The sequence below is a fragment of the Cyprinus carpio genome, chromosome A17 (genome assembly GCF_018340385.1).
Source record: "Cyprinus carpio isolate SPL01 chromosome A17, ASM1834038v1, whole genome shotgun sequence".
NCBI lineage: Eukaryota > Metazoa > Chordata > Actinopteri > Cypriniformes > Cyprinidae > Cyprinus > Cyprinus carpio.
The window spans coordinates 24,717,389-24,744,163 of record NC_056588.1 but is presented as its reverse complement, the minus strand read 5'-3'; the positions used below and the strand labels follow the sequence as shown (position 1 = coordinate 24,744,163).

General features: G+C 37.0%; 1 protein-coding gene across 2 annotated transcripts in view; it reads left to right on the top strand.

Annotated features, from left to right (window-relative positions):
- Positions 1-26,228, top strand: part of LOC109079995 (EARP-interacting protein homolog) — a 42,236-nt gene extending 16,008 nt beyond the window's left edge. Inside the window, exons 5-11 of one of the 2 annotated variants that reach the window (XM_042774494.1) lie at positions 792-1,007; positions 8,577-8,676; positions 13,134-13,270; positions 19,708-19,875; positions 21,902-22,069; positions 25,745-25,924; positions 26,021-26,228. In XM_042774494.1, the coding sequence (XP_042630428.1) occupies positions 792-1,007; positions 8,577-8,676; positions 13,134-13,270; positions 19,708-19,875; positions 21,902-22,069; positions 25,745-25,919 (964 nt within the window). In that variant the 3' untranslated portion in view covers positions 25,920-25,924; positions 26,021-26,228. Of the gene's footprint in view, positions 1-791; positions 1,008-8,576; positions 8,677-13,133; positions 13,271-19,707; positions 19,876-21,901; positions 22,070-25,744; positions 25,925-26,020 lie in introns of those variants that run through there. The other variant, XM_042774493.1, reaches the window with a different exon arrangement.
- Positions 26,229-26,775: the final 547 nt, after the last annotated feature.

The following is a 26,775-nucleotide window of genomic DNA, read 5'->3' as shown; positions in this document are numbered from 1 at the left end:
TTCATCAATGCATTAACTGCTATTAACTAAGAATCAGCAATAAATTTGTTACAATCTTTATCTGTCTTTTTTAATGTTAGCTAATAAAAATACTTTTCAATGTTAGTTCGTGTCAGCTCAGGACCATTAAACAACATGAAAAGATAAAATTTTAAAAATGTATACGTATGTTGAAATGATATGAATTCAAATTAATAAATGCATTGGAAATAATTGTCATTGTTAGTTCATGTTAGCTAATGTAATTAACAAATGTTAACAAATTTAAAGTGATACAGATTTCAGCATTTCCAAATCAGTAATGTAGTGATTGTATGTATGTATTTATTTATTTATTTAATGAACTTTTAAGTTTTATGTCAGTCTTAAACATTAGTGTGTTAAATTAAAAGCTTCACATGTGATCAAATTAATAAATACTTTAGAAGGATATTTTCATTGTTAGTTAATGTTAGTTTTTTTTATATTTATTTATTCTTTTATTCATTCATTTATTTTCAATTGCAAAGAGGAGTGTGTGAAATAATAAAGCATCATGAGTGATCTGGCCCCTAGAGGCAGTATTTACTACTGAGAGAACAGAGCTGCACACCCCTGTACTGCTCTCATGGCATGTGCGGCTGGAAGACAATCCACAGATACATTAGAAACGAACCATAAACATTCCCGTGAATATATAGACATCATGTACATTAACCTTCAAATAATTGCTACATCTCTATTTGGTTGTTGTGCACTCAGTGTGCTTCAGATTACAAATGAGCCGAAGCGGCTGTGTCTGTGTTTTTAAGCTGTTTTGTGTGCATGGATTGTATTGTGATGTTATGTTTTTTTTTTTTTTGTTGTCGGGCGTCTTATGGTCGAGTGCTCACATGTGCGGCGGTGTGGAGGATGCCCCCGGAATGGGAATCAGGCAACCACGAGTCCCCCGATGATTCATCAAACAACCCGCAGACCTTGGAGCTCCTCTGTCACCTTGACAACACGGCCCACGGCAGCGTGGCCTGGTACGCCACACGCTATCGATTTAACCCTGCAGCTTCCACGTTCTCTCTCCCTCTTTCCTAGCTCCTAGCTTCCTGTCCTTCTCGTCATGGCTTTTATTTCCATTTCTCTCTCTCTGTCTCGCTTTGCCTCCGTCTCTTGCAGCATTTTGGCTCTGCCTCCCTTCTATCTATTGTTCTTGTCTTTTCTAGATGTTACAGAAATCTATTTGCTCTGTATTTCATGCATCCATCTGTTTTGGTTTTATTTTCAACCTCTGCGCATTTCTTTTGTTTCATTCACATGCTTTATTTCATGCACCATAATTCACAATGCAGAATAGAAAATCCTGGTTGTGTTTTGAAGCTCTTGCCAAATGGCAGGCCATCATACTCACATCCATCAGATGAGGGAGCTGCACAAACTAATGGAATTTCAATTCGGCTAAACTAAAAAAAAATCAATAGATTCAGATCTACTCCTCACTGTATTGAAAGATAAACGGCCAAATTAAAGCGTAAAAGAATAGTTCATGCAACAATTTTAATTTTGTCTTTGTCCATATCACCAAAACTGCCTTTTGTCCATATCACCAAAACTGCCTTTTATTTAAAATGGGCAATTTGTGCAAAATTCATACATTGCATGTCTCTGTTGGTCACATTTGGGGTCACTGGCATCAAAATTGGTGCAACATGTAGCATATTTGAATATGCACAAACACCAATGAGTCTTGACTCTGTCATCAGAAATAGGTTGATTGAAGATGTTCCTGGTAACCCCTCGTTTCCCCCATCATTCATCCATCTGCCAGGGGACAGTGGATACAGCACTGGGACCATCAACAGCAGATGCCAGATTGATTAAAGTGCAATGTTTGTACTATAACATAGACAACTTATAAAAATGCAGTGTTTGATCAACAATAGCCTGATGATGGAACAGTATACCTGAATTACAATAAGCCCTGAGTAACCCACATGCAGCTGTTCGAAAGTGAGACTGATGAATAATGGGACATTTCTTAGTAAAGGCATCATGACCATGAACAACACGGCAGCTTGGAGCGTGTGTGTCTTCCCCTGAAGAGGATTAAAAGGCTATAAGAATGTAATTGCTTTTTTGTTGAGAGAAAAAAGCAGTTCTAAGAAATAGATGTTCACTCAATGACAGTCTTTTCAAATTCAAGTTATTAGTGGTTTCTACCACTCGTTTTCCTCTCTTTGTGAATAAACACACTGTGCACGTGTATGTGTCTTGTCTTGGCATAGCACAGTGTGTTTGAGTGATTGCTTTGCAGTATACAAAGTTTCAAGTGTAAATTTTATTGGCACACTAGCTAAAGCAGAAATGAAACATATAAAAATAGATAAACAGAGAATAGTGTTTGGTTTCAGCAGTTTAGGTGGAGGTTGGCAGCCCATTCAACCACAGTGGAACAGAGAGGGTGAAGGTTCTTGAAAATGAATTTGTACCTCATTGTTAAGAAACCACCAGGCACAACATGTTCACTGACCATAAATAGTGTGAAGGAACATGCACTTGTAAGAGTGTAATTGAATAGGGTGGTGTATTTCCAGTGTCAGTCCTGAAGGTCAGTGTTGGTACAGCTGTAGGTAACCAATTAGACCAAGAGGGCTGTGTGGGTCTATAAGTCTATAAGCACTGCCACCTTCAGAATCATCTGGAGAGATTTAGTCATGTTGGCCAACAGCCTAGTCCAGTAGTCCATTCTTCTTGCTGTCCTAGTTGTGGAGCCCAGTTGTATAGTGCTGTTGTGATTTACTAACAGGTTTGCTGGGATTAGAAGGAGCTCTGTCTTTTTTGAGCTTAAACAAAAAACTGACACTTCTTCATCCAGGCTGAGAGGTCTGAAAGGCAAGCAGAGATATGAGCTAAGACAGTAGGATCATGAGGTTGGAATGACAGATAGAGCTGCGTATCAGTGACAGGAGAAGCCATGTGCCTTTATGATTGTGTCCAGCGAGGCTGTGCAAATCGAAGAGGATTACTGATTAGCTGATGTAACTCAGACACCCCTCCTCTCCAGGAGACCTTGTAGGATATGTATGTGAGGTAAGACTGAAGTGAAAGCAGCAAATACCATTGTTGATGTTAAAGGGGTCATATGATGCTGATAAAAAAGAACATTATTTTGTGTATTTGGTGTAATAAAATGTGTTTATGCGGTTTAAGGTTCAAAAAACACTTTATTTTCCACATACTGTAGATTATTGTTTCTCCTCTATGCCCCGCCTTTCTGAAACACATTGTTTTTTACAAAGCTCATCAGTCTGTAAAGTGAAGTGTGTTCTGATTGTCCAGCTATCCAGAGCATTGTGATTGGCTGAATGCCTCAAGCGGAAATGTTACGCCCCTGCCATACTGTGTTGGTGCGTGTCAGAACACCGGCGCAACAAGACAAAACCAGTAAAACCAATTACAAACGAGCCATTTGTTGCATCCAGTGGGGACTTAATTATGGATTATAGTGACTTATACTGTTTTTTTTACGCTTTGCGTTGCATCACCTCACGTAAACATAAAACCATGTCTGCATTTGTGATTGGAGAATCAACAAACAACAAGCGCTACTCTACACTGCTCAAAACTTGCCTTTGAATTATCAGTGGCAAATCTTTTAAATATGACTTACAGACTTACAGTCTGTGTGTCAGAACAGCCAGCATTGTAGTCTTCTCTCCCAGGATCAGGAAAGAGACATCCTTAAAATATGCAGCACACATCTAAATATTTGGGTTGAACTGTTCTGGAACAGTGTTGTAAATACAACTTAACCACTGATTTCTAGTTGTGTCCTTTTTTGGAAGGCCAAACAAAGTAGTTTCACAACGAAACAGCGTCTCCACAACATGTGGCACTGGCGACAACAGCGAGAACCAAAGTTACTCCTTTCTTTCTTTGCATGAACATTTGAGCGGCATTATGCAAATCTTCCCACATCATGATGTAGACATGTGGGGGAGCTTGTTTAAATGAGGCGTTTTAGAAGGGCGTGGACAAGTCTAAACTTTTATTAAGAATATATCTTTTGGTTTGAGACTTTAGTATTTACAACTTCAGGGATCTTATCTATTCACGAACAGCTTGTAACACTCCAAAGAGAAAGGAAAACTTGAAATCGCATCATATGACCCCTTTAAGGGATAGGCTGTAAGTTATAGGACATCTAAAATGAAGAAATTCAGAGACATATGTGAGAGGACAGAAGGAGGAGAACAGCATGGGTGGTGGTTGGCTGTGAATTTGAACTAAGGTGGTTGCTGATGGTCATCACCTTAGCAAAATCTGACCAAGTCATCACCAGTCAGAACGGATAGTGGCAAAACAGAAGAAAAGAGAATACTGTGAACAATTTGTGGGTGTCTGAAGTGTTGCGGAACTTATTTTGATAGTTATTTTGACCACAAGAGCACTGCAGAAGGAAGTGACATTAGGAGATACTGGCTCACATTGGGTCACATTGGCTGGGTTATTTGACTTGTGCCGTTACCTCTCTGCAGCATTGAAATTGGTCCAGTGGTCACAAAAAGTATCAGTGAGATGCAGAAAGGAATCGTTAACATCAAGTAAGTTAAAGTGGTTAGAGGAGGGAAGCGATGCAGACACAACCGAGAAGAAGCATGGGGAGGTGAAAGCACACAGGTTACAGCAAAAGAAACATGAGAAACTAGATGTTTGCTTCCTTTGTGTGCACCTGGGATGTGCCTTCTTGTGAGGTCACACAAGGTGTGGGACAAGACAAAGTCAGATGGGAGGGCTGAAGGACTTGCAGACAAAAGCTCGCTGTCCTTCTGTTTAGTGCTCAAGGAGGCAAACCCCTTTACATATGTTTCTTCACACTAAACTTGATAAGAGAAAGTATTTCAACTTTTAAAAATATTATGTTAGGTGAGTATGAGTTTTAAACTAGGCATTGTCTCAGATTTAGTTGAATGTTGGCTGGGTTTGACTTCTGAGTGGCACATAATTATGTTAAGCTACACCATCTCAATGATTGCCTTTGCCGTGGCAGTAAATTTATGCTGTCAAGTCTGTTCCCTCCAAACTAAAACTGGGGTTCAGCCACCAACAGTCTTGAAAAATCACTACCAAAAATCTGGTGGATCCTACTGAAGCTGATTGGATGGGCAAGGATGTGAACCAACAAAGTCCAGGTCACTGGTCTTAATAGTTCAGCAGCAGCCTGAAGGCCACGACAGCAGTTCAGACCGCCTGTTACATGCTGAAAGGTTGGTTGAGAGCAGTCGACTAGTCACAGCTGCCTGGAAAGTACAAGGCCTGCATGGCATCCGGGTATTCTAGCTGTTGTTGGTGTATGTGGTGAGGCACGCAGGTAAGCAGCTTTCACCAGTTAACCTGGTTACCCTTGAAGTCACTGTCAAGAAAGGTGATGTACAAGGAAGCCAGATACTCAAAGCTGGCCTAGGATTGGGAGGATAAGGCTGTAGTGTGCTTCTTCTGAGATGATTACTGTTGAAGGAGCTGCTGAGCAGCCGGGGCCAGGAACCACCACAGATGCTTTTATCCAAAGCAACTTGCATTGCACTCAAGGTATGGGTCCTTGCATCTGCATGTGACTGGCAGGTCTCAGTAGCCTTGGCCAAGGAACTTAAGGGGGTAAAATTAACTGTTGGCAAGATGAAGTGTCAAAAATTTGGCTGTCTATGCAGTAGAAGGGCATTTTTTAGGTGTTACATGACTAGAGAAAACAGAAAAGTGCACTGGAGCCATGGATCTGTCAAAAGTCACATTTTACTTTTTTCTGACAAAATACACATATATTAGTACTGGTAACACAGAGAAAGAGTATGCATTATTCGTTCACATACATGAACCTTTTAAGTTGATGCAGGCTACTTTGACATCAGACACCGTTCTGGTATTTGAGGCAACCTAGAGCTTCCTCCTTTCGGTGATGTCTTGGCTCTGGAGGGAGCATTTAGAAGAAGCCAGTTGAAAAAAATGGTCTAGTAGGAAAATTTGGCCAGTGCCTTCTTCAAGGCCCTCAGCACATTGGCCATGACAGGAGCTATGAGAAATAAAGCAAATATTAATAAAAAAAAATAAAAAAAAATGGCTTTGGATAAAGACAGGAAAGCATGATGAATGGTGCACAAGCTATGACCTGATCAACGGTACCTTCCCAGGGTGGGGGTGTGTGGTGTTGATCAGAGCGGTGTTGTTAGGTTATGTAGTGTGATGACTGAGTGAAATTGTTCTAGCAGGCTCTTAGCAGCATTGCCAGAGAAGGTCATGAATGTAGTTCCAACCCTTACTGGAAGCCAGTGTAGAGCGCCAAATGTAACTGATGATATAAAGGTTGGGTAAAAGTCAACTTCCGGCATTTTATATGCGCTCAAGGCAGGTGTTGGTAAATCGGCAAGGTGTGAGTTGCAGTAATCTAGTCATGAAATAGAAGACATTTCAGTAAATTTTACAGGTGCGTGCTTTCACGTGGAGTAGCATTTACTACACAGAGCCATTGTTCACTGACAAGCTGCTCAAAACCATTTTGATGAGATGCGCATTAAATATCGCGCCGATATTTATCGTGCATCCCTAGACAAGATTCTGGCCATGTGAGACTAATGTTAACATGCATCATAGGGAATTTTCACCTTTTCCACAAACTTTTTCTGTTCCTTCTATCAAGTGCATATTTGTCTGTTTTGAAAACATTCCAATTTAGGCTTCCCTGAAGAGAATAGAGGAAATATCAATGAAAAATTTACCAAAAAGACTTGTTGTGTTTTTTTTTTTTTTTTTTTTTTTTTTTTTTTTTAGCGCCTCTTCAAAAAGAATTGTTCATCTTGAGAGCTAGTGGACGCCTCTTAATCAATGCCCATTGATCACTTTGTGGCCAGTGGAGCATTTGTGAGAATTTGTGCACGGGACGTGCTGAGTGTGTGGCGATGGCAGCGTGAGACAGGCTAATGGATGTGTGATGGCTTATCAGAGCCACCACTGCTAGATCAATTGGAGCCTGAGAAGAAACTAAAGCAAACTGTGTTATATAGGTCAGTCAATACTTTCAGTAATGATGGAGTGATCGCTGTGATGTTCGGGGCCAGTCGATGCTCACACACCTTTATATTGTGGACATTTGCTACACATGGGTCCCCTCCTGACATTTCTCCTCCTACCTTGCCTTCTTCCCTCAGATCAAACTTGAGCCATTTACCATTTACCTGAGCATCAAATATACATTTCTTCCTGGTTAGTTTTATATATATCCAGTGTAATGCAGTAAAAAATAGTGGCACTAAAAATAGAGGCATTACTAACAACTTTTTCAGTAGCATTGTGTTTATTGTCCAGTTACTAAATATTTAGATAAAACATGTTTTGTTTTTTACATTTCTTTTTTGTTGTTCTATTTAGACTAAATTTGTGCCTTAAAGTTAGATGCAGTCACTCTAAATTGCAATTAAATAAATTTAAATATAATTAGATTTTTTTCTTTTTATTTGTAGGGTATATTTTGCTAGTTACTTTTTTCCAAAATTGTTGTTTGATCATGTTTCAATTTATGTATAGTATAGCTTGACAAACTACAGTTTTAAATTCACTTCCGAAACATGTATCTAATGTGGGTAGTTAAAGTTAAAAAAAAAAGTGTCCATAGACCCATTTTTTTTTTTTATTTTTTGTTTTTTTTATATATATATATATATATATATATATATATATATATATATATATATATATATATATTATATATATATATATATAAAATATTTGATAATACTTTTAGGAATTTGTCACAGCAATTTTTAAAGTGCAGATATTCCATTTAGTCTCTCAGTTAATATGATATGCATGCATATTAATTTTAAGAGTAAATGGGTATGTAAATGTAAATGTAATGAAAACTTCTCAGTGGGTAAAATGAGGTTAAAATAAAAGGTGTGCGTGTGTGATGAATTCATTCATTCATTCATTCATTCATTCATATACTGGGTAATGATCACTGAATTCAGTTTATTTTGAATTTTAAATATTTTTATGTAAAGACTGATTTGTAGACACAGTAGCACATTTTAATTTTAGAGGTAAAAAATATAAATTGTTTTCATTTAGAAGTTAAAAAAAAAAAAGGTCTGTTGGAGGTATTGCTTAATAATGGATAAGAATTAGATTCCTTTAAAATATTTTCATTATTCACCATAAATTGTTCATCGAAATTGTTCACTAAAAGATATGTCTTTAGTTGTTTTCATGATATTATGATAGATTTACCTGATTGGGTTACATTTGGATGATTATTCCACTGCGTTTGGATGTTGCAGTTGACCTCTCATATAGAAAAGACAAGTCTTCTCTCACACAGATGTTTTCTGTTGTTGTCTCTGATGTCTGTATAGCCAGTGATAAAAGATGTGTAGACTGTAGTTTGGTTAATTGTTGTACACCTCATAGCCATTTCTGCATTCTTCATACAGTACATATGCAAGAGCACCATTCAAACATTCAGTTATATAAATAATAAATTCCACAGGATAGTGTAAATGCACATGACTGCATTTGTGGTCATCTATTGTTAATGTCCTCTCTCATGTCTCCTGCAGTGTATTATGGGAGCCCATGGGTGATGGGAAGCGTTTGATATCTCTGGCTGAAAACCACGTGCTGCTCTGGGACCTTCAGGAGAGCTCCACCAAGGCCAAGGTGAGGTTCATTATTTTCATAATTGCTGTGTTTCTCAGCTCTTCTCTCAGTGCTGGAGCCATGACACCGGCTAACATTACATTTACCGTTCCAATTAGTTATCACTGAGACAATACAATGTCTATAGCTGTTAGAAATGCTAGTGAATGTAGATAGAATTTGTGTTAAGGAAAAAAGAAACAGTTCCCAACTTCCCATATATACTATTAAACCTGTCTGAACTTCTTTCTTTATAGGAGCACAAAAAAGGTATTTTGAAGAGTGTTTATGCTTTTCTTTACATACATGAAAATGAGAATGAATGTGCATATGTGCTATTTAGAGATGAAAGTTTCGATGAGTTATTTACAGATGTGGATAACTATCTGACGATAGTTTTCTAAAAAGAAATGTTGGTGAAGTGACACACCTGTACATATGATTTGATCAGATGCACGGCCCTTCTTTTGATGTATTCATCCAAAATGTGACACATTCTGTGACATTCCACGTTACACTGTCAATTCCATTTTTATGATTCTGTTTTCCACATAGTAGAAATCATAGGGTTCTAAATGCCTGATATTCATAATGAGGAGAAACCTCTCTGGTTCACTGACAGTGCTATTAGTAAGAAACAGCTTTGCACATAATGTTCATTAATAATCAGCTGCAGTCGTTACTAATTAATGCCTCCTGGACCGGCGCTCACAGACTGCGGTGTCACAGGCCTTTGCGAACATAACCTTGACTTAACATCTGATGAGGTGTCGCATGCCAAAACACTCTCGCTCTCAACGGCGGCTGGAGAAAAGGCCCATGGTTGACATCACACTGAGCCACTCTGTGAAGTCCTGCTATTGTCAGCTTTGCATGCAAAGTGAGAGGAGGTTATGGAGTGGCAAGGCCTGCCGAGTGCAGTGCCCATTAAAAACACCAGAGCGAGGGAAACGAGGGGGAGGCAGAAAGAGACAGAGAGGATGTTCGGAAGCTCTCAGATTCCAACGGTGTCGTGAAGAATGCTAATCTGCCTCATGCAAATCTTCCCTCATGCCGCCCCCATCCTCACAAAACACACACACACTCGTCAGCCTCCCCCATCCGCTCATCCCTCTGTTCTTCAGAACAGCTCAGGTTGATGTGTTTATCACCACGCTGCGTCTGCCAGTGTTTTATTCAGATATCGCTGAATCCCACAAACAGAAAAGGAGGTGAGAAGCAGCCACCAAGCCCTCGTCTGCATGTATCTGGGGCGTTTTCTCAAAAGGAAGAAGTGTTCTCAAACAAACTGGCTGAGAAAATAATCAACAGTACACTCTTAAAGTGCCCCTATAATGCCATTTCGAATACTGCCTTTCATGCAGACCGTAATGTAGCTCTATGTGAAGGTAAACGATCTGCGAAGTTGTAAAGCTGAAAATGCATGATAAATAAAGTTCTTGTCCTTTAAAAGAAAGAATCGACTCTGAACAAAATGCACGAGTTGTCAGTATTTCAAATCCTACTTCCGTGATGCTACACGTCACTGATTTGCATAAATGCATAAAACACATTTGCATAATGCATAACATTTGCATAATGCCCGCCTATGTTTTATGTTGGCCGGCCGTGAACAACTTGACCCGCCCTCAAACACTGTAGCTTGTCCATGTGTGTAGTGTGTGTGTAGTTTTGTTTTATCTTCAGTTATGTGAGGTTGGGATGAATAGGTTGTTTGGATTCATTTTTTTTTGTGTTACTGTCGACTATTTGTCTAATCTCGGGGAGTTCAGCGCGGGATTCACAAAATGCTTGCTCTTGCTCAGTACCCAGTTTATTTGGACCAGCTGGCTCCACTGAATCAAAACCTGTTAGATGTTTACATTTTCTATCGAGCGTTCAAAATACAGAACTATGGCAATGAGTGTATCGTTTTAGACACGCACTGTACACGGTGGACCGTTCACATCTGACCAATCAGAGAAGAGTAGATTCACAGATAGGGGTTTAGAGAGACTGAATCTTAGAACTGCTTCAGACTAATCGTTTGAGAATCGTTGGAAACTGATGTTATATTAAATGCATATTATGAGAAAATTGAAAGGCGGGGACAATGCTTACGTCTAGCAGGACGCAGGACGCAGGACAAAGCTCTCAACTTCGGGAACGTCCCACAAAATGCAGGATAGGTGGCCACCCTATGTCTAAAATGACACTGTCTAACGAGTCACAGCGACGGATAAAGTTCAAGGGAGGCAGCATTCAGTGTTTTCTTATTAAGCCTTTCATTGCAGAAGTCCTACACTGATACGTTCACCTGCTAAACCCAAATAAACACACTAATGCTGTTATGCTGGTTAACTTTTTACGTCACTTAACATCTGCACACTTAAGCTCCAAAAGCTTTCTGTCTTCTGTCAACATGGGCAGCATCCTAACATGACAAGTGACTGATTTGAAACACTCTACATAGGCAGCAGTCCTCATATGAAGCACACTAGAGACTTCTATTAGAGTTTAATCACTGCAAAAGAAATAAATAAGCGTAAATCAAAGCGTCAACAATTTTATTTTTCATGCACTGTTGGTAGATGTATTTGCTTGTTTTATTCATAAAAGAATTACACTTTGATGTATTTTCTCATGCATTTTGCTTCTAAAGTGAATCTTGATTTATGAATGTTTCGATATTGTGTTGTTGTTATATGTGCTTTGGCATTATATTAAAAATACAAGTATATTTAAATTAAAAAAAAAAATATCTCTATGAACTTTCTAGTGAGCTTTTTGGAATCCATTCTGCATTTCTTCTGAGAAAAGGACACATGTGATGCGTCCTTAGCATTTAACCAAAATAGATTATTTTAGAAAATAGCATGATTATAATACAAATAATGATGCTCCCTATTGTTTTGAGTGTGCTATAATCGTGTATTAAAATGTTGTCTAGATAGGGAGGTGATCAAAAGGTGGATCAATGTGTTATTGTTCAGTAGCTCAGGCTAGTGCTTATGATGGAATATTGAATTTGTTTTCTCTGTGGTCAATGAGTTACAGCACAGTAACAAACTCTGAAAAACAATCAGCAGCAGAGGTTCAGAGAACGGGAAAACTGCTTCTCAACAGTTTTCACAACCACAACTGAGAACAAATAACAAAGCTATCACTTAGTGCTCTGTGATTATTTATTAGATAAAGGACCAGTTTTTGATTTATTTAGCAGTACGTGTCAGTTTTGTGAGTATTTTCTAGTGACTTTTCAGATGTTCTGGTTTTATCCTCTTAGAGCTTACCTTGAAGATGCTTCTACCTTAATTATTGCAAATCTTCAAAAACGTAACTATACATACACTTCACTGCAGTTTCCAGTTGAAATGAACACTATAGAGGCAGTAAAACACAAAGAACTTGTATTCGTTTTCACACAAATTAATTACAGGTGTAGATTATCGATTAATAAAGGCTTAGTTAAATGCAGTTCCGTAAAAAAAAAACTTTAAGAGCTCCAAACACTTTTATGATAGTGCAGGATTTGTAAACGAATACATTTTGATGTATGCATCATGTAAACAGCTCCTTTTGTATGGTTTTTCAGATAGTAAACTTGCTCTGTAGCGCACCTGATACACCGATGCAGCTGCATTGTGAAGTGCTATGAAACACGAGTCATGGAAAAAGAGTACTTGTAGAAGTAAGATAAAATGCCATGGTTGTTTCAGCAAATGCTCCACTCACTGCATGCTCACTCCAAAGTGCCGCGGTACAACAACCAACATAATAAAATGTTGCCAGATTCACATTGATCTACTCACTGGACATTTCACTCTGAAAGTGTCACGAAACAAGCATGAAATATCATTTTCCAGAGATGTTAACAGGCACACTTTTAACAGTTTTCAATATATACGTAGATCTATATGCATTTTTTGCAATAAAATTGAAATATGTTGTTTTATATTTCTCCATCTTTTATTATTATTTTTTTATCATGATTCATCATTTTTATTGCTTCGGGGGATTGATTTACCCTTATTAAAGTTTTTTTTTTTTTTTTTTATCCCTTTTTGCTTCAAATCAAAGTTTATAATGTTGTGATTTATCTCATAGCTGTTTGCTTTGATTTATGGCTTATAATGCTTTAACAAAGACTTGCCTATTGGAAAAATGGATGATACTTCCAGAACCAAGGCCACTGAAGAAGTGGGTGAGCACTTAAAGTTAATCCTACACTTTGCCTACATTCTGAATGATTTAGAAAGCCAACAAAGACTTCCCAGGCTGAGAGCACCATTTGCATAAAACTCCCAGTATAAACGATGCTCTGCTCTTCAACTAGGTTATCCTTACTTGTTGACTTGTGTCGTTGAGAGCATTTGGTCCTTTTGGCATATGTGCGCTGATATATTCTGTGTCCGTCAGAGACTGTGAGTAGGCTTGCCTGAGATTGCTGGTGAATATGCAGCCATTGATGGAGATGTGGATCGATTTTCCTCCAACAGATCTCGAGCACCGCCACCCTGGAGGGCAAAGGGCAGCTGAAGTTCACAACAGGCAAGTGGAGCCCACATCACAACAGCACGCAGCTGGCCACGGCCAATGACACGGCCATCCGAGGCTGGGACCTGCGGAGCATGAGGTAAGACGTGAGGAGCGTCATTTGGGTACTGTGTGCATGGCTACTGATTTGTAAGTATTTGAGATACTTTACTGTACACACTTGGGTTTGAGTTGTTTCAGAATCACAAACACCAGACCAAATTTTTAATTGTGTTTGTGTTGTTTTTGTATGTATTTGAGATGATTTAATTTTTAATCTTTGGTTTGTGTTTTTTGCCTTCATATCAGGCACATAAACTATTGTACCATACCTGGTTGTGACTGTATTTCTGTTAACAAGAGATGAGAGAGGTTGTGGGCTTCGGTTCTCTCTGATGCTGACTAATGAAGCTTACTATTCTGTGGAAAATGGGCTAACAAAACTGGTAACCACCCAGAACACCTTTGCAATAACATACTGTGTAGATTGTAGATGTTCACTGGCAAGCTACACAATATCGCGTTCGATGAATCACCTGCGATTATGAACGCGATATTGCGTAGCTTGTCAGTGAACTACGGCTCTTTGTAGTAAATGCCACTCCATCTGAAAGCACATGATGGAGGTTTACTACTAATCACAGAACCGGCTTTACTGTCAAGATGCACATGAAAACCACATTTGATTATTTGCACAGCCCTAAATTTTTCCAAACTTTTAAACAGTAGTGTTTACTGTCAACGATGCACATGAAAACCACATTTGATTATTTGCACAGCCCTAATTTTATGTTATCCTTTTTGTAATTGTACAGTTATGCATAATGATAATGGTATTTCCTTGGAACGTTTTGGTGCTCTGTTGTATTGATGTAAAGAGTTTCCAGCTGGATTATTTAGAAATAATATGGTTTACTGAATGTTTTGAACTTCAGACTGAAGATGTTTCTTCAGTGTCAAACATCACACCTGAAAGAAATGTATCACAATAGTCTTAGTTTTGATACGGTGATCTTTTCCTCACCGGTTGTGCCGTTCTCGTGATCCAGCGTGTGTTTTAGTGAGAGCAGGGAGAAATGAATGTTCACTTGAGCTCTGCTGGAGGAATAATAATCACAGCGCTATTGATCCCTGGATAACAGTCAGACATGATGAGATGAGATGAGAGAGAGAAATGAAGACCAGTAGATGATGATGATTGAGATGCACAGAACAGAGTTTGTGTTGAGGTACAGTAAAGCGCTTGAGAGGTGAATATTTACTGTAGTTGTTATTGCATTATTATGGCATGATGTTAAAATGGGAAACTTTTCCCACAAACATTTGACACCATGTACACTTGGTATATTCTAAAAAGTTACTCCAAAAAGTACTATTTCTTTTACTTATTTTTAGCCTTACATGATGAATGTCATAACAAGAGAAAGCTGTCATATTTCCATCCGTAATGCAGTTTATATCCAAGTATGTATTAAACCTACAAAGTTGAGATAACTTTAATATGATCCTGTGTATAACACTGATGGAGGATCCTCTTGTAGAAAGAGCAGTCTGTGATAGATTGAGGTCGTATGATAACTGTTGCGTGAGAATATGCCCTGCAGGTTGATTGCACTGATTTCAGGAGACGTCAGCTCATTCATTTACAGATCAGAGAGGAAGGTGTTAAAGGGAAACGGCTTCATCAAAAGTTTTAGCATAAATGCTTTTTCTCTCTCTCTCTCTCTCTGGAATAATGTCAAATATGCCCAATGGTACATTTTTTTTTCCATCTGTGTCCGTTCCAGATGAAGGTTTTAGAGGGTCACAAGAAACTATTTGTACTGCGTGTTAGCATGTGCTATATTCCATTTTAGGTTAAAAGCTGTTCATTTAGAATTTTTTTTTTCTTTGCTTCTAAAATTATTTTATAATTGTAAAAATTATGTTTAAAATACAAAAGTTAAAATAAAATTAAACATGCAATACAAATTATTTCAAAATTAGAAGGTAAAATAAGGGGTGTAACATGGAATAAAAGAAGCTGATCGGTTTTTCTGTGCTGCTGTAACAAAAAAAAACATGCAATAATTACAATAATTACATTTTTTAAATAAAAATTTTCAAGTAAAAGCTTTAGCATCGAATACAACAGATTTAAAGGTATTTGTTTATCTGTGCTTCTATATATATATATATATATATATATATATAGATATATATATATATATATAGGTATTTGTTTATCTGTGCTTCTATATATATTTATATATATATATAAATATATAAAATAATGTTTTTGTTTTTTTTCTTTTGTTTTTTTTTGTATGTATTTTTGATATTTTTATTTATTATTTATCTGTTGGGTTTTTTTTAAATTTATTTATTTATTTTGTCAAACCTACTCTAGATCCTGCAAAACCAATATCATTACATCTTTTACAAAAAAAAAAAAAAAAAAAAATAAAAAGGCCAATAATTTAATTTAAAGCTATATCCCCGTTTCATTGTGAGCCACACACATCAGTGTTTTTACACGGGACGTCTTCGCAGTGTGTCAAACTACATACATCCACACACTGTCTCCTGACCTTTTAACTTTCCTGCTGTCTGTCTAATAACCCGTAGCCTTTAGAAAGTGCCATTTCCTGCCGAGCGTTCAAAAGCTGTTTGAAATCCACATGCTTTTAAACTGTCTTCCTTGTAGACATCAGGCCTCTAGCTCTTCCATTCAGCCTGTCTCGCTTCACCGTCATGTGCCTGGCTGTTGCCATGGAAACAAAGGTCCGGAGCGCTGGGGAACCGCAGCCTGATCCGCTCAGCCACGTCCATTTATCAGCCAGCCTTACCTCGCTGCAGTGCGGAACAGCGGCTCATAATGACTTCTGCGGCCAGGAAAGGGACATTGGGCAGGGGATTCAGATTGGCCCACGTGTGTCCGCAGGCTTAAGGACCAACACAAACTAATCTCTGTCCGATTTTGTGTGGTATGTGCTCACCCAGGCTTTGCCTTATCAGATCCCAATTTCACATTTACAAGCATGAAGGACTCAGGAGCGGCGCCGCTAACCTCATTTCTTGCTCCATTTCCTTGGCTGGGTCAGCCCTGGCTGTGGCTTGGGACGCGTCCCCTGCTCCTAAACCAGGAGAGGGAGAAAGTTCACAACCCGTCCGTCTGCTAGAGGTCTCCTCTGTTACGTTTGCTTGGTCTGAGAAGGCCAACTAGAGGGCATGCAACAATATCAGCATAGAGTCTGGTCCATTTGTCAAGAGCAACCTGTAAAACAGATTGATTTTTATTTTTTTTACCTGATGTTTAAAGGGCATTTAGTGTTAAAGGGATAGTCCAGGCTAAAATGAAAATTCTGTCATTATTTACTGAACACAAAGGAGACATTTTGAAGATTGTGTGACCAAACAGCTGGTCATTGACATCAATAGTTTAAAAAAAATATATACTATGGAAGTCAATGGGGACCAGCAACTGTTTGACTTCCATATTATAGAAAAAAAAATACTATAGAAGTCAATGGGGACCAGAAATCGGAACCTAAATTCTTCAAAGTATTGTCTTTTGTTCTTTGTTTACGTAACGCCAGTTAATTTGATATATATAGGTAAATGGGTTCTTGAAATTGTTGTCTTTTTTTTTTTGTTTATTTTATGCCAGTTAATTCTACAAATTCTTCAAAGTATTGTCTTTTGTTCTTTGTTTACGTAACGCCAGTTAATTTGATAAACTATGTCTTATCTATCTACAAGACGGATTTACTGCACAACTACATGCTGTTATGTAATTATGGTGACACTTGACACTTTAGATTAGTAAGCAAATATTCACTATTAATTAAGTACTAGTAAACCACCAATATGCTAGTAACAGGCATGCTAATTAATAATGAGTAATAGCAGCTAGTGAATATGTGTTCCCTAATCTAAAGTGTTGCCATAATTACAATGGACCAACAATTATGTACATAAGTATATTGTATCAAATGGTTAAGTACATAGTATATAAGGCCGTCTAATATAGTGTGTCCATAACTTTGTTTTTACTTTAATTAAATAATCATTTTATTTTTAATGGCATACTTTTAAAATAATTCTGTTTTAATGAACTAAATCACTGTCATCTTTCTGTAAATGCCACTCAATAGAACATTTGAGGACATACCCTTTTATATAAACACTTATAATATTCTGAGAAAGATTTCTCCTAGCAGAGCTAAAGACTTGTGTTGTTGGTGAGGCTCTCACTTGGAGTCTGAGTTAAGTCTCAGTTGAGTTTGATTGTAAATCGTCAAGTAAATTTTTCGAGCTTTTGAACATGATTTTTGTTTCTGATATAAAACTGTGCACCTCAGCTCTGGAAACTTATTCAACAGTCTGATAGTCTGAGCCTGTATTTTTTGGAGTGCAAAATGCATGAGACGGTCAGTGAACAGACTGAGGCTGTGCTGAAAAATATCTGGAAAAAAAGAAATTATAAGAGGATCATTAATGATGATCAGCAATAAATTTCAATTAGTTGGGTCTGTGTATTATTAGAGAATCATCACCAGTAATGAAAATAAAAAGAACTTTTATATTAAAAGCTTCAATGAAGGTCAGTTTCATGTGGCCAGATTGTTGTGTCTTTGACAGATTATTTATATGTTGTTCAATGAGGTTAATCTTGTATACTATTAACTGTAAATGTGACAAATTCAGAATATCATCATGAGTATTTCCATTACTGCTTGGCTGAATTCGAAATAGCATACTAGCATATTACTCTACACTCTTAAAAATAAAGGTTCTGCAAAAGGTTCTTCACAGCGATGCCATAGAAGAACCATTTTTGGTTCCACAAAGAACCATTCAGTCAAAGGTTCTTTAAAGAACCATCTCTTTCTTACCTTTTTACCTTCTTAATCTGAAGAACCTTCTCTTTGGCCACAGAAGAAAGGTTTTCTGTGCGAGACACAGAAAGGTACTATTTCTTTAGATAGTTAAAGGTTCTTGCTATGGAACCATTTACTGTTGACAGTTTAGACTCTTCTGTGGCATCATGAAGCACCTTTATTTTTAACAGTGTACTATTTCTGTCCTATAAAAATATAGAAAACGGCATCATGAAGCACCTTTATTTTTAACAGTAGCAGTACAGGTCCAAAGTTGGGAAACGTTTCACTGTTGACAGAAAATGAGAACATTTTGACAAAAAGTTTGTTGGCGATCAATAAATGAACCATATTTAATTGAAATCTTACATGAAATAAATAAAATATTTCTGTATGCTTTAATTTACAATTAATGGAAGGAAAACACTGAGCAAGATACAGTGTGAAAGATTCAGATTAAATTATTATAAAATAAGGAATATATATATATATATATTGATATATATATATTATATATATATATTTTATTTTTTTTTTTTCTTTTTTTTTTTTTTTTTTTTTTACATCAGATTAAAATAGAATGATTTCTAAATGAATTGTCATATGTGATGAAGGCTGGAGTAATTGCTGAAACTCAGCTTTGCTGTTTTTTTGCAGCTATTATTTTAAGTAAGATATTTCACTGTTACTGTATTTTTGATCAAATAAATGGCGGCTTGATGCAGAAGAGATCAAAAACATTAAACATGTGTCCTCTTGACCTGTACTGTATATATATATATATATATATATACAAATATAGAAAAAAAATATATATATATATAAAATTTGAAACCATAAAATCAGCTGTTATTGCAGCCCTAATACTAAGAAAGATGTGGAATAATTGTACTGATATTATTATATATAACATGTGTCTCTTACAAAATAAGAAAAAAAAATATATATATATTAATGTCTTCTGCTATTGATTTAATGTCCCCACTCCATAAAACGAGACATTCGATGTTAACATTGCTCTCCAGTGGCTGCTTTAGACTCGACTTGAATGGAGACTTAATTGAAGCTCCATACACTCTTACACGTCAAATATTTCACTTCCTGTTTTAATGAGATTTTTAATTAGTATGTTAATTGTCTGAGTGTTTGGCAAGATAGCCGGCTAATGGGAGTAGAAAAATCCAGACGTGATGGTGTAGTAATACATCTGGATTGTGTTTAATCCATACAGATGAGCCTGAGGTCCTCTAAAGCGCTCTCTCTCATACACACAGACACACAAACACACACACACACACACACACACACACACACACACACAGACACACAAACACACACACACACACACACACACACACACACACACACAGAGCAACAAGCAAATCCAGCCTGCAGCCTAGGAAGTCATCACCTTGCAAGAGGACGCCAGCAGCCTGTGCTTTATGGCTTGTCACACTTTTACAGGCCGCTTGATGGAGGTTTGACCTTCAGACCCAGACGCTCAGGCTGCTTTTGATTCATGAGAAACGCTCTATACTTATCTCTCGCTTTCCTGCTCTGTCTGTTCTTCTAGTTCTCTTCTGTTCTCTCTTCATCACTCTCTCTCTCAGTAGTTCATTTGCTTTCTTGTTTGTGTTGGTCTGATTGTGTGATGTGATGTTTTTGTTGTTCACAGTCAGATCTACTGCATTGAAAACGCTCATGGGCAGCTGGTGCGGGACTTGGACTTCAACCCCAACAAGCAGTATTACTTGGCCAGCTGCGGCGACGACTGTAAAGTTAAGTTCTGGGACGTGCGTCACATCAACGAGCCCGTCAAGTGTCTGGAGGAGCACTCTCACTGGTTAGACAAAGAAATACACTCCAACACACACCACCACTGCACAAGAAGTCTGAAAATGTGCACTTACACTACAGGTCAAATATTGTAAGTTGGAATAATTCTGATTATTATTTTAATTTTTTTTCTAAAAAAAGATGTATCTTCTGCCCACCAAGGCTGATTTTTATATATATATATATATATATATATATATATAAAAATATAGTAAAGACATATAATATATATATATATATATATATATATATTAAAATATAGTAAAAAATAGACTATTGTGTGATGTTAATACATTTTAAAATGTATTTTTATTTATGTGATATAAAACTGAATTTTCATTTATGTGATGTAAAATTCCAGTCTTCAGTGACACATGATCCTTTAGAAATTATTCGAATATACTGATTTGCTGCTTAGTTATTATTAATGTTGCTCAAGTATTAACAATAGTTCTTATTGATATCAAAGTTGAAAACGTAATATTTTTGTGGAAATTGTAATGCATTCTTTTTTCAGGATTCTTAGGTAAATAAAAAGTAATGCAAAAACAAACAAAAAAAAATGTAAAGTCAATTTTGACCATTTCAGTACATCCTTGATGAATAAAACTATGTGTTCCTCTTTTTAAAAACAAATCTTACTTGCCCCAAACATTTGAATGGTATCTCAATTTCCTCAAAAACATGAAGCGGCACAACTTTTTTCAACATTAATAATAATAATAAGTGTTTCTTGTGGAGCAAATCAGCATATTAGAATGATTTCTGAAGGATCATGTGATACTTAAAGACTGGAGTAATGATGATAAATTCAGCTTTGATCACAGCAATAAATTACATTTTACAATATATTCACATAGAAAACAGTTATTTTAAATAATAATAGTATTTCACAATATTACTGTTTTTAATCAAATAAATGCAGCTTTGAAAAGCAAAAGAGACTTTATCAAAAACAAAAAAAACTTACATTTTTGAACTATAGTGTATTTATTTGATAAAAAAAAAAGGTATTTTGTATTACACACAAAACAGAATCAAATCTTTAAAATATTGAGACCTGTATGTTGTGTCCTGTTCATTTTATCAGTGGTAAATGATACACAGCAATAGCTTTTAGTTGAAATGCCCATGTGTGAAATCTCTGTTAATTAGCTGTTAATCTGCCTAATGTGACTTACCTTTGCAGACACATTTATACTTGTATTTTTGTCACATCAAAGATAATCGTCTTTCATAAGGGTTGAGGCTTGTGTTAGTGCGATCTTTCACATCTCCCTTGAAACCAGACGCAGTCAAAGCCAGCCTTCCTGTGCAATTTTATCTATGCGTGTCAGGTTTCAACATGGTTATCTTAAATGTAGAAGACAGTATTTTAATTAGTGTGTGTATATCTGTGCTCTTACATCTTGCTGATGCTATAGTTGTGTGTTATAGCGCTCTGGGGTGTGTTAGTGTAGCTTGATTTAGCTCACTGCAGATCTGTTTCAGTGGAGAAAGAGGAGTGTGTGTGTGATTTGAGAGAGTATCTGCTCGTAGGTGTGAGTCACTGGATATAATTGCCTCAGAATCGTGCATATCGCTTCCCGCACGCACCAATCAAGGCATGATAGCTTGTCAGCCACAGGATTCTATCTCTTAAAGATAGAAGCGCCGGATCAATCAGAGTCATTTTGATCCTATTTAGATAGGAAAGAGCCACAACAACAATGTCCCATGCATGTTTCTCATTTCTCGTGCTTGCAGCGACAGGGGTTCGGCTGAGCCTCGGGCTGGGAGGCATTGGGGAATATTTTGGGATAGGAGACAGATTAGTTAGGGAGAAGTCTTGACTGAGCCAGTTTTTACTGCTGACAGCTGAGTTATCCTCCCACAATCCCTGGCTATGAGGGCTGGGATCCTTTTCTGAGCTGTGCCCGAGGCTTATATAGACAGAGGAAGAAATAAAGAGAAATAAGTCTGGGTGTCGTTGGTGAGGTGGATGAGTGGGGACAGGAAAGCAGGTGTGCTTGATGCTGTGCTGTGTGTTTCAGGGTGTGGAGTGTGAGGTACAATCACTCTCATGACCAGCTGCTGCTCACCGGCAGCAGCGACAGCAGGGTCATCCTGTCCAACATGGTGTCCATCTCCTCAGAGCCGTTCGGACACCTGGTGGACGACGACGACCTCAGTGACAACGAGGAGAGCCAGCAGGAAGACAAGTACACATCCCTTTCTGTCTCTCTCACTTTCTGCCTGAGCTTTATTGCGACCTCAGATTTTATATATAAATGCAACGAAATGCATTTGTTCTTTTCAGTTGAGTTCAGTACAGGTCACTTCATTACATTTCAGTAATAATTCAGTTTAGATCTATTTATTTAAATCCAGTTCAATATACTTTAGTTCAGTTCAGTTTAATCTTGCTAGTTTTTTTTTTTTGTTTAGTTTGATTTTAAATCAAACTAGACAAAATTCCATGAAATACTTTTATTTTCAGTTGAGTTCAATACAATCCTCTTCATCTGAATTTGATATTTTCAAATGAGTCCAGTACAATTCTATTAATTTCTACCCAGTTCAGTATCATTTACAGTAGTTCAGGCCAGTTAAGTTCAGTCTAGCTCAGTATTTTGTAGTCCAGTTTGATTCTGTTAAATTCCACAAAATATATTTGTTCTTTGAAATTAGTTCAGTACAATTCTATTCATTTCCAGTTCAGTAGAATTTAGTTCAGGTCAGTTCTGATAAACCTAGCTCATTATTTTTCAGTCTAGTTGATTCAGTTCAATTCCACAAAATGCATTTATTCTTTTCAAATGACTTCAGTACAATTCTATTTATTTCCACCCCAGTTGAGTAGAATTTAGTTCAGGCCAGTGCCGTTCAGTCTAGCTCAGTATTCTTCAGTCCAGTTGGAGTCAGTTAAATTCCACAAAATACATTTGTTCTTTTCAAATGAGTTCAGTACATTTCTATTCATTTCTAGTTCAGTAGAATTTTGTTCAGGTCAGTTCTTTTAAATCTAGCTCAGTATTTTTAAGTCAAGTTTGATTAATTTAAATTCCACAAAATGCATGTGTTCTTTACAAATAAGTTTAGTATAATTTATTTTATTTATTTATTTCAGTCTAATTCTGTAGAATTGCTTTAAGGTCAATTCAGTTCAATCTAGCTCAGTATTTTTCAGTCCAGTTTGATAAAATTAAATTCCGCAAAATATATTTGTTATTTTCAGTTGTGTTCATTTTCAATTATTTTCAATTCTGTTAATTTCAATTCAGTGTAGTTTAGATCAGGTAAGTTCAGTTATATCTAGCTCAGTATTTTTCAGTTCAGTTTGTTTCATATAAATTTCGGGAAATAAATTTGTTCTTTTCAATTAAGTTCAGTACAGTTTTATATACTGTATATATATATATAGATATATATATATATATATATATATATATATATATATATTGTGTATATATATATGTGTGTATATGTATATATATGGGGCAATTCATCTGTGTACATATATTTATTTTACATACATATATATATATATATATATATATATTATATATATATATATATTATATATATAGTATTTTTTTTTTTTTTTTTTTTTTTTTTTTTTTTTTTTTTTTTTTTTTTTTTTTTTTTCAGTCCAGCACAATTAGTTCAGGTCAGTTCAGTTCAATATTTCTCTGAAATATGTTTGTTCTCTTTAATTATGTTTAGTACAAATCTATTAATTTTAGTCCATTTCACTACAGTTAGGTCAGGTCAGTTTAGTTCTATCTACCGCCATGTTTTTCAGTCCAGTTTGATTTAGTTAAATTACACTACAGGTGCATCTCAATAAATTAGAATGTCGTGGTGTGTTCATTTATTTCAGTTATTCAACTCAAATTTTTAAACTTGTGTATTAAAAAAATTTAGTGCACACAGACTGAAGTAAGTTTTTTGTTCTTTTAATTGGGATGATTTTGGCTCATATTTAACAAAAACCCACCAATTCACTCAACAAATCCGAATACTTCACAAGACCAATAAAATAAAAAAAAACATTTTTAGTGAATTGTTGGCCTTCTGGAAAGTGTGTTCATTTACTGTACATGTACTCAATACTTGGTAGGGGCTCCTTTTGCTTTAATTACTGCCTCAGTTCGGCGTGGCATGGAGGTGATCAGTTTGTGGCTCTGCTGAGGTGGTATGGAAGCCCAGGTTTCTTTGACAGTGGCCTTCAGCTCATCTGATTTTTTTGGTCTCTTGTTTCTCATTTTCCTCTTGACAGTACCCCATAGATTCTCTGTGGGGTTCAGGTCTTGTGGGTTTGCTGGCCAGTCAAGCACACCAACACCATGGTCATTTAACCAGCTTTTGGTGCTTTTGGCAGTGTGGGCAGGTGCCAAATCCTGCTGGAAAATGAAATCAGCATCTTCAAAAAGCTGGTCCGCAGAAGGAAGCCTGAAGTGCTCCAAAATTTCTTGGTAAACGGGTGCAAAAAACACAATGGACCAACACCAGCAGATGACATTGCACCCCAAATCATCACAGACTGTGGAAACTTAACACTGAACTTCAAGCAGCTTGGGCTATGAGCTTCTCCACCCTTCCTCCAGACTCTAGGAACCTGGTTTCCAAATGAAATACAAAACTTGCTCTCATCTGAAAAGAGGACTTTGGACCACTGGGCAACAGTCCAGTTCTTCTTCTCCTTAGTCCAGGTAAGACGCCTCTGATGTTGTCTGTGTTTCAGGAGTGGCTTAACAAGAGGAATACGAAAATTGTAGCCAAACTCCTTGACACGTCTGTGTGTGGTGACTCTTGATGCCTTGACCCCAGCCTCAGTCCATTCCTTGTGAAGTTTACTCAAATTCTTGAATCGATTTTGCTTGACAATCCTCATAAGGCTGTGGTTCTCTCGGTTGGTTGTGTATCTTTTTCTTCCACACTTTTTCCTTCCACTCAACTTTCTGTTAACATCCTTGGATACAGTACTCTGTGAACAGCCATCTTCTTTGGCAATGAATGTTTGTGGCTTACCCTCCTTGTGAAGGGTGTCAGTGATTGTCTTCTGGACAACTGTCAGATCAGCAGTCTTCCCCATGATTGTGTAGCCTATTGAACCAAACTGAGAGACCATTTTGAAGGCTCAGGAAACCTTTGCAGCTGTTTTGAGTTGATTAGCTGATTGGCATGTCACAATATTCTAATTTGTTGAGATAGTGATTTGTTGGTTTTTTGTTAAATGTGAGCCAAAATCATCACAATTAAAAAAACCAAAGACTTAAACTACTTCAGTCTGTGTGCACTGAATTTATTTAATACACGAGTTTCACAATTTGAGTTGAATTACTGAAATAAATGAACTTTTCCACGACATTCTAATTTATTGAGATGCACCTGTGTATATATATATATATATATATATATATATATATATATATATATATATATATATATATATTCTATTCTATCCATTTCAATCCAGTTCAGTCTAGATCTGTATTTTTCAGTCAAGTTTGATTCAGTTAAATTCCATAAACAGAGATGATGTATTTTAGTTTAGTTCAATAAAATTTTATTCATTTCCATTCACGTTCAGTTTAGTTCTGCTTTGTTCCGACAAATCTACCTAAGTAATTATCAGGCAAGTTTGATTTAGTTTGTTTCTACAAAATACATGTTATTTTTTCAAATTTATTCAGTACAATTCTATGGCAGTTTAGCTCAGTGAGATAAAATTAAAAGTATTTTTAAAATATATTCAATTTCATAGAATTTAATGATATTCAGTACGTTAATTTAGCTGAGAATGCTTTGGTTTGATTCAGTTTGTGTGTCACAGTACAAATACATCTATATATTACCAGCATCACTTACTGTGCTCATGTATGTGGTGTGAAGGGGAAAGAGCCCCTGCAGGACAGCATCATTGCCACATATGAGGAGCATGAGGACAGCGTTTATGCAGTGGAGTGGTCTGTTGCAGACCCCTGGCTATTCGCCTCCCTCAGCTATGATGGCCGGTTGGTGATTAACAGAGTCCCTCGAGCCCTCAAATACCGCATCCTACTGTAAAGTAGGTGAGCAGCCGAATGGTGGAAAATGGGAAAATTATTGATACTATTCAATAATGGGTAATGTGCAGGAAATAAGTGTTTGTTTCTCTCTTTTCCCAGGATGAACTCACATTCCCAGCTTCTGCAGACATGGATGAGTGAAATCCTGCTTTGACTTCATACGGGACTGTTTGAGTAAACTTTATCGCGTCAGACGTCTGCAGCAGCTGTGCTGTTACTCTTTACTGTATTTGTATGCTTATTTCCCAACACCTCATGATTTATTGAGCTGGTCTGGCATTAATAAAAAACACCCGGATTACGCAGATATCTGTGTTCTTGTGTTTTTGTCTGTTCTGTTTGGTGCTGTGGGAAAACAGAACCCTGAAGATTAATTATGATTATGTATCTTATCATGTCTGCTGTAACAAAAGCAATGCTCTGTGGAACTGTCAGAGAAAGCCTAATTACCCCTGTATGTTTCCCAAAAAAACAGCTTTAATTAAAGAGCAAGATTTGATGTCCTTCTCTCCTTATCTGGCTCTCTTCTCCTTCATTTGTAATTGCGAGACGAGTGTTCGTTAAAGAACCTCAAGTGACAGTCTGTTTTAATTGCAGCTTGACTCTCCACATCTCGGGCTGTCAAGGGACGGCCGCGGTCCGATCCGTCAATACCAGGGCTGGCAAAATGAGTCCCTGAATACATAATGTCAGCTCGGTCTGTTGTCAGTGATGGGGGGAGATTAAATGCATTTGGAGTTTAGGGATTTTAACCCTCCATGGTCTGTCACAAGCCCTGCTGCCCCTGCTCTTCTGTGGACACACTGAATGTGAGTGCGCATGGAGAGATACGACTGGGTCTCCATGAAAGGTTG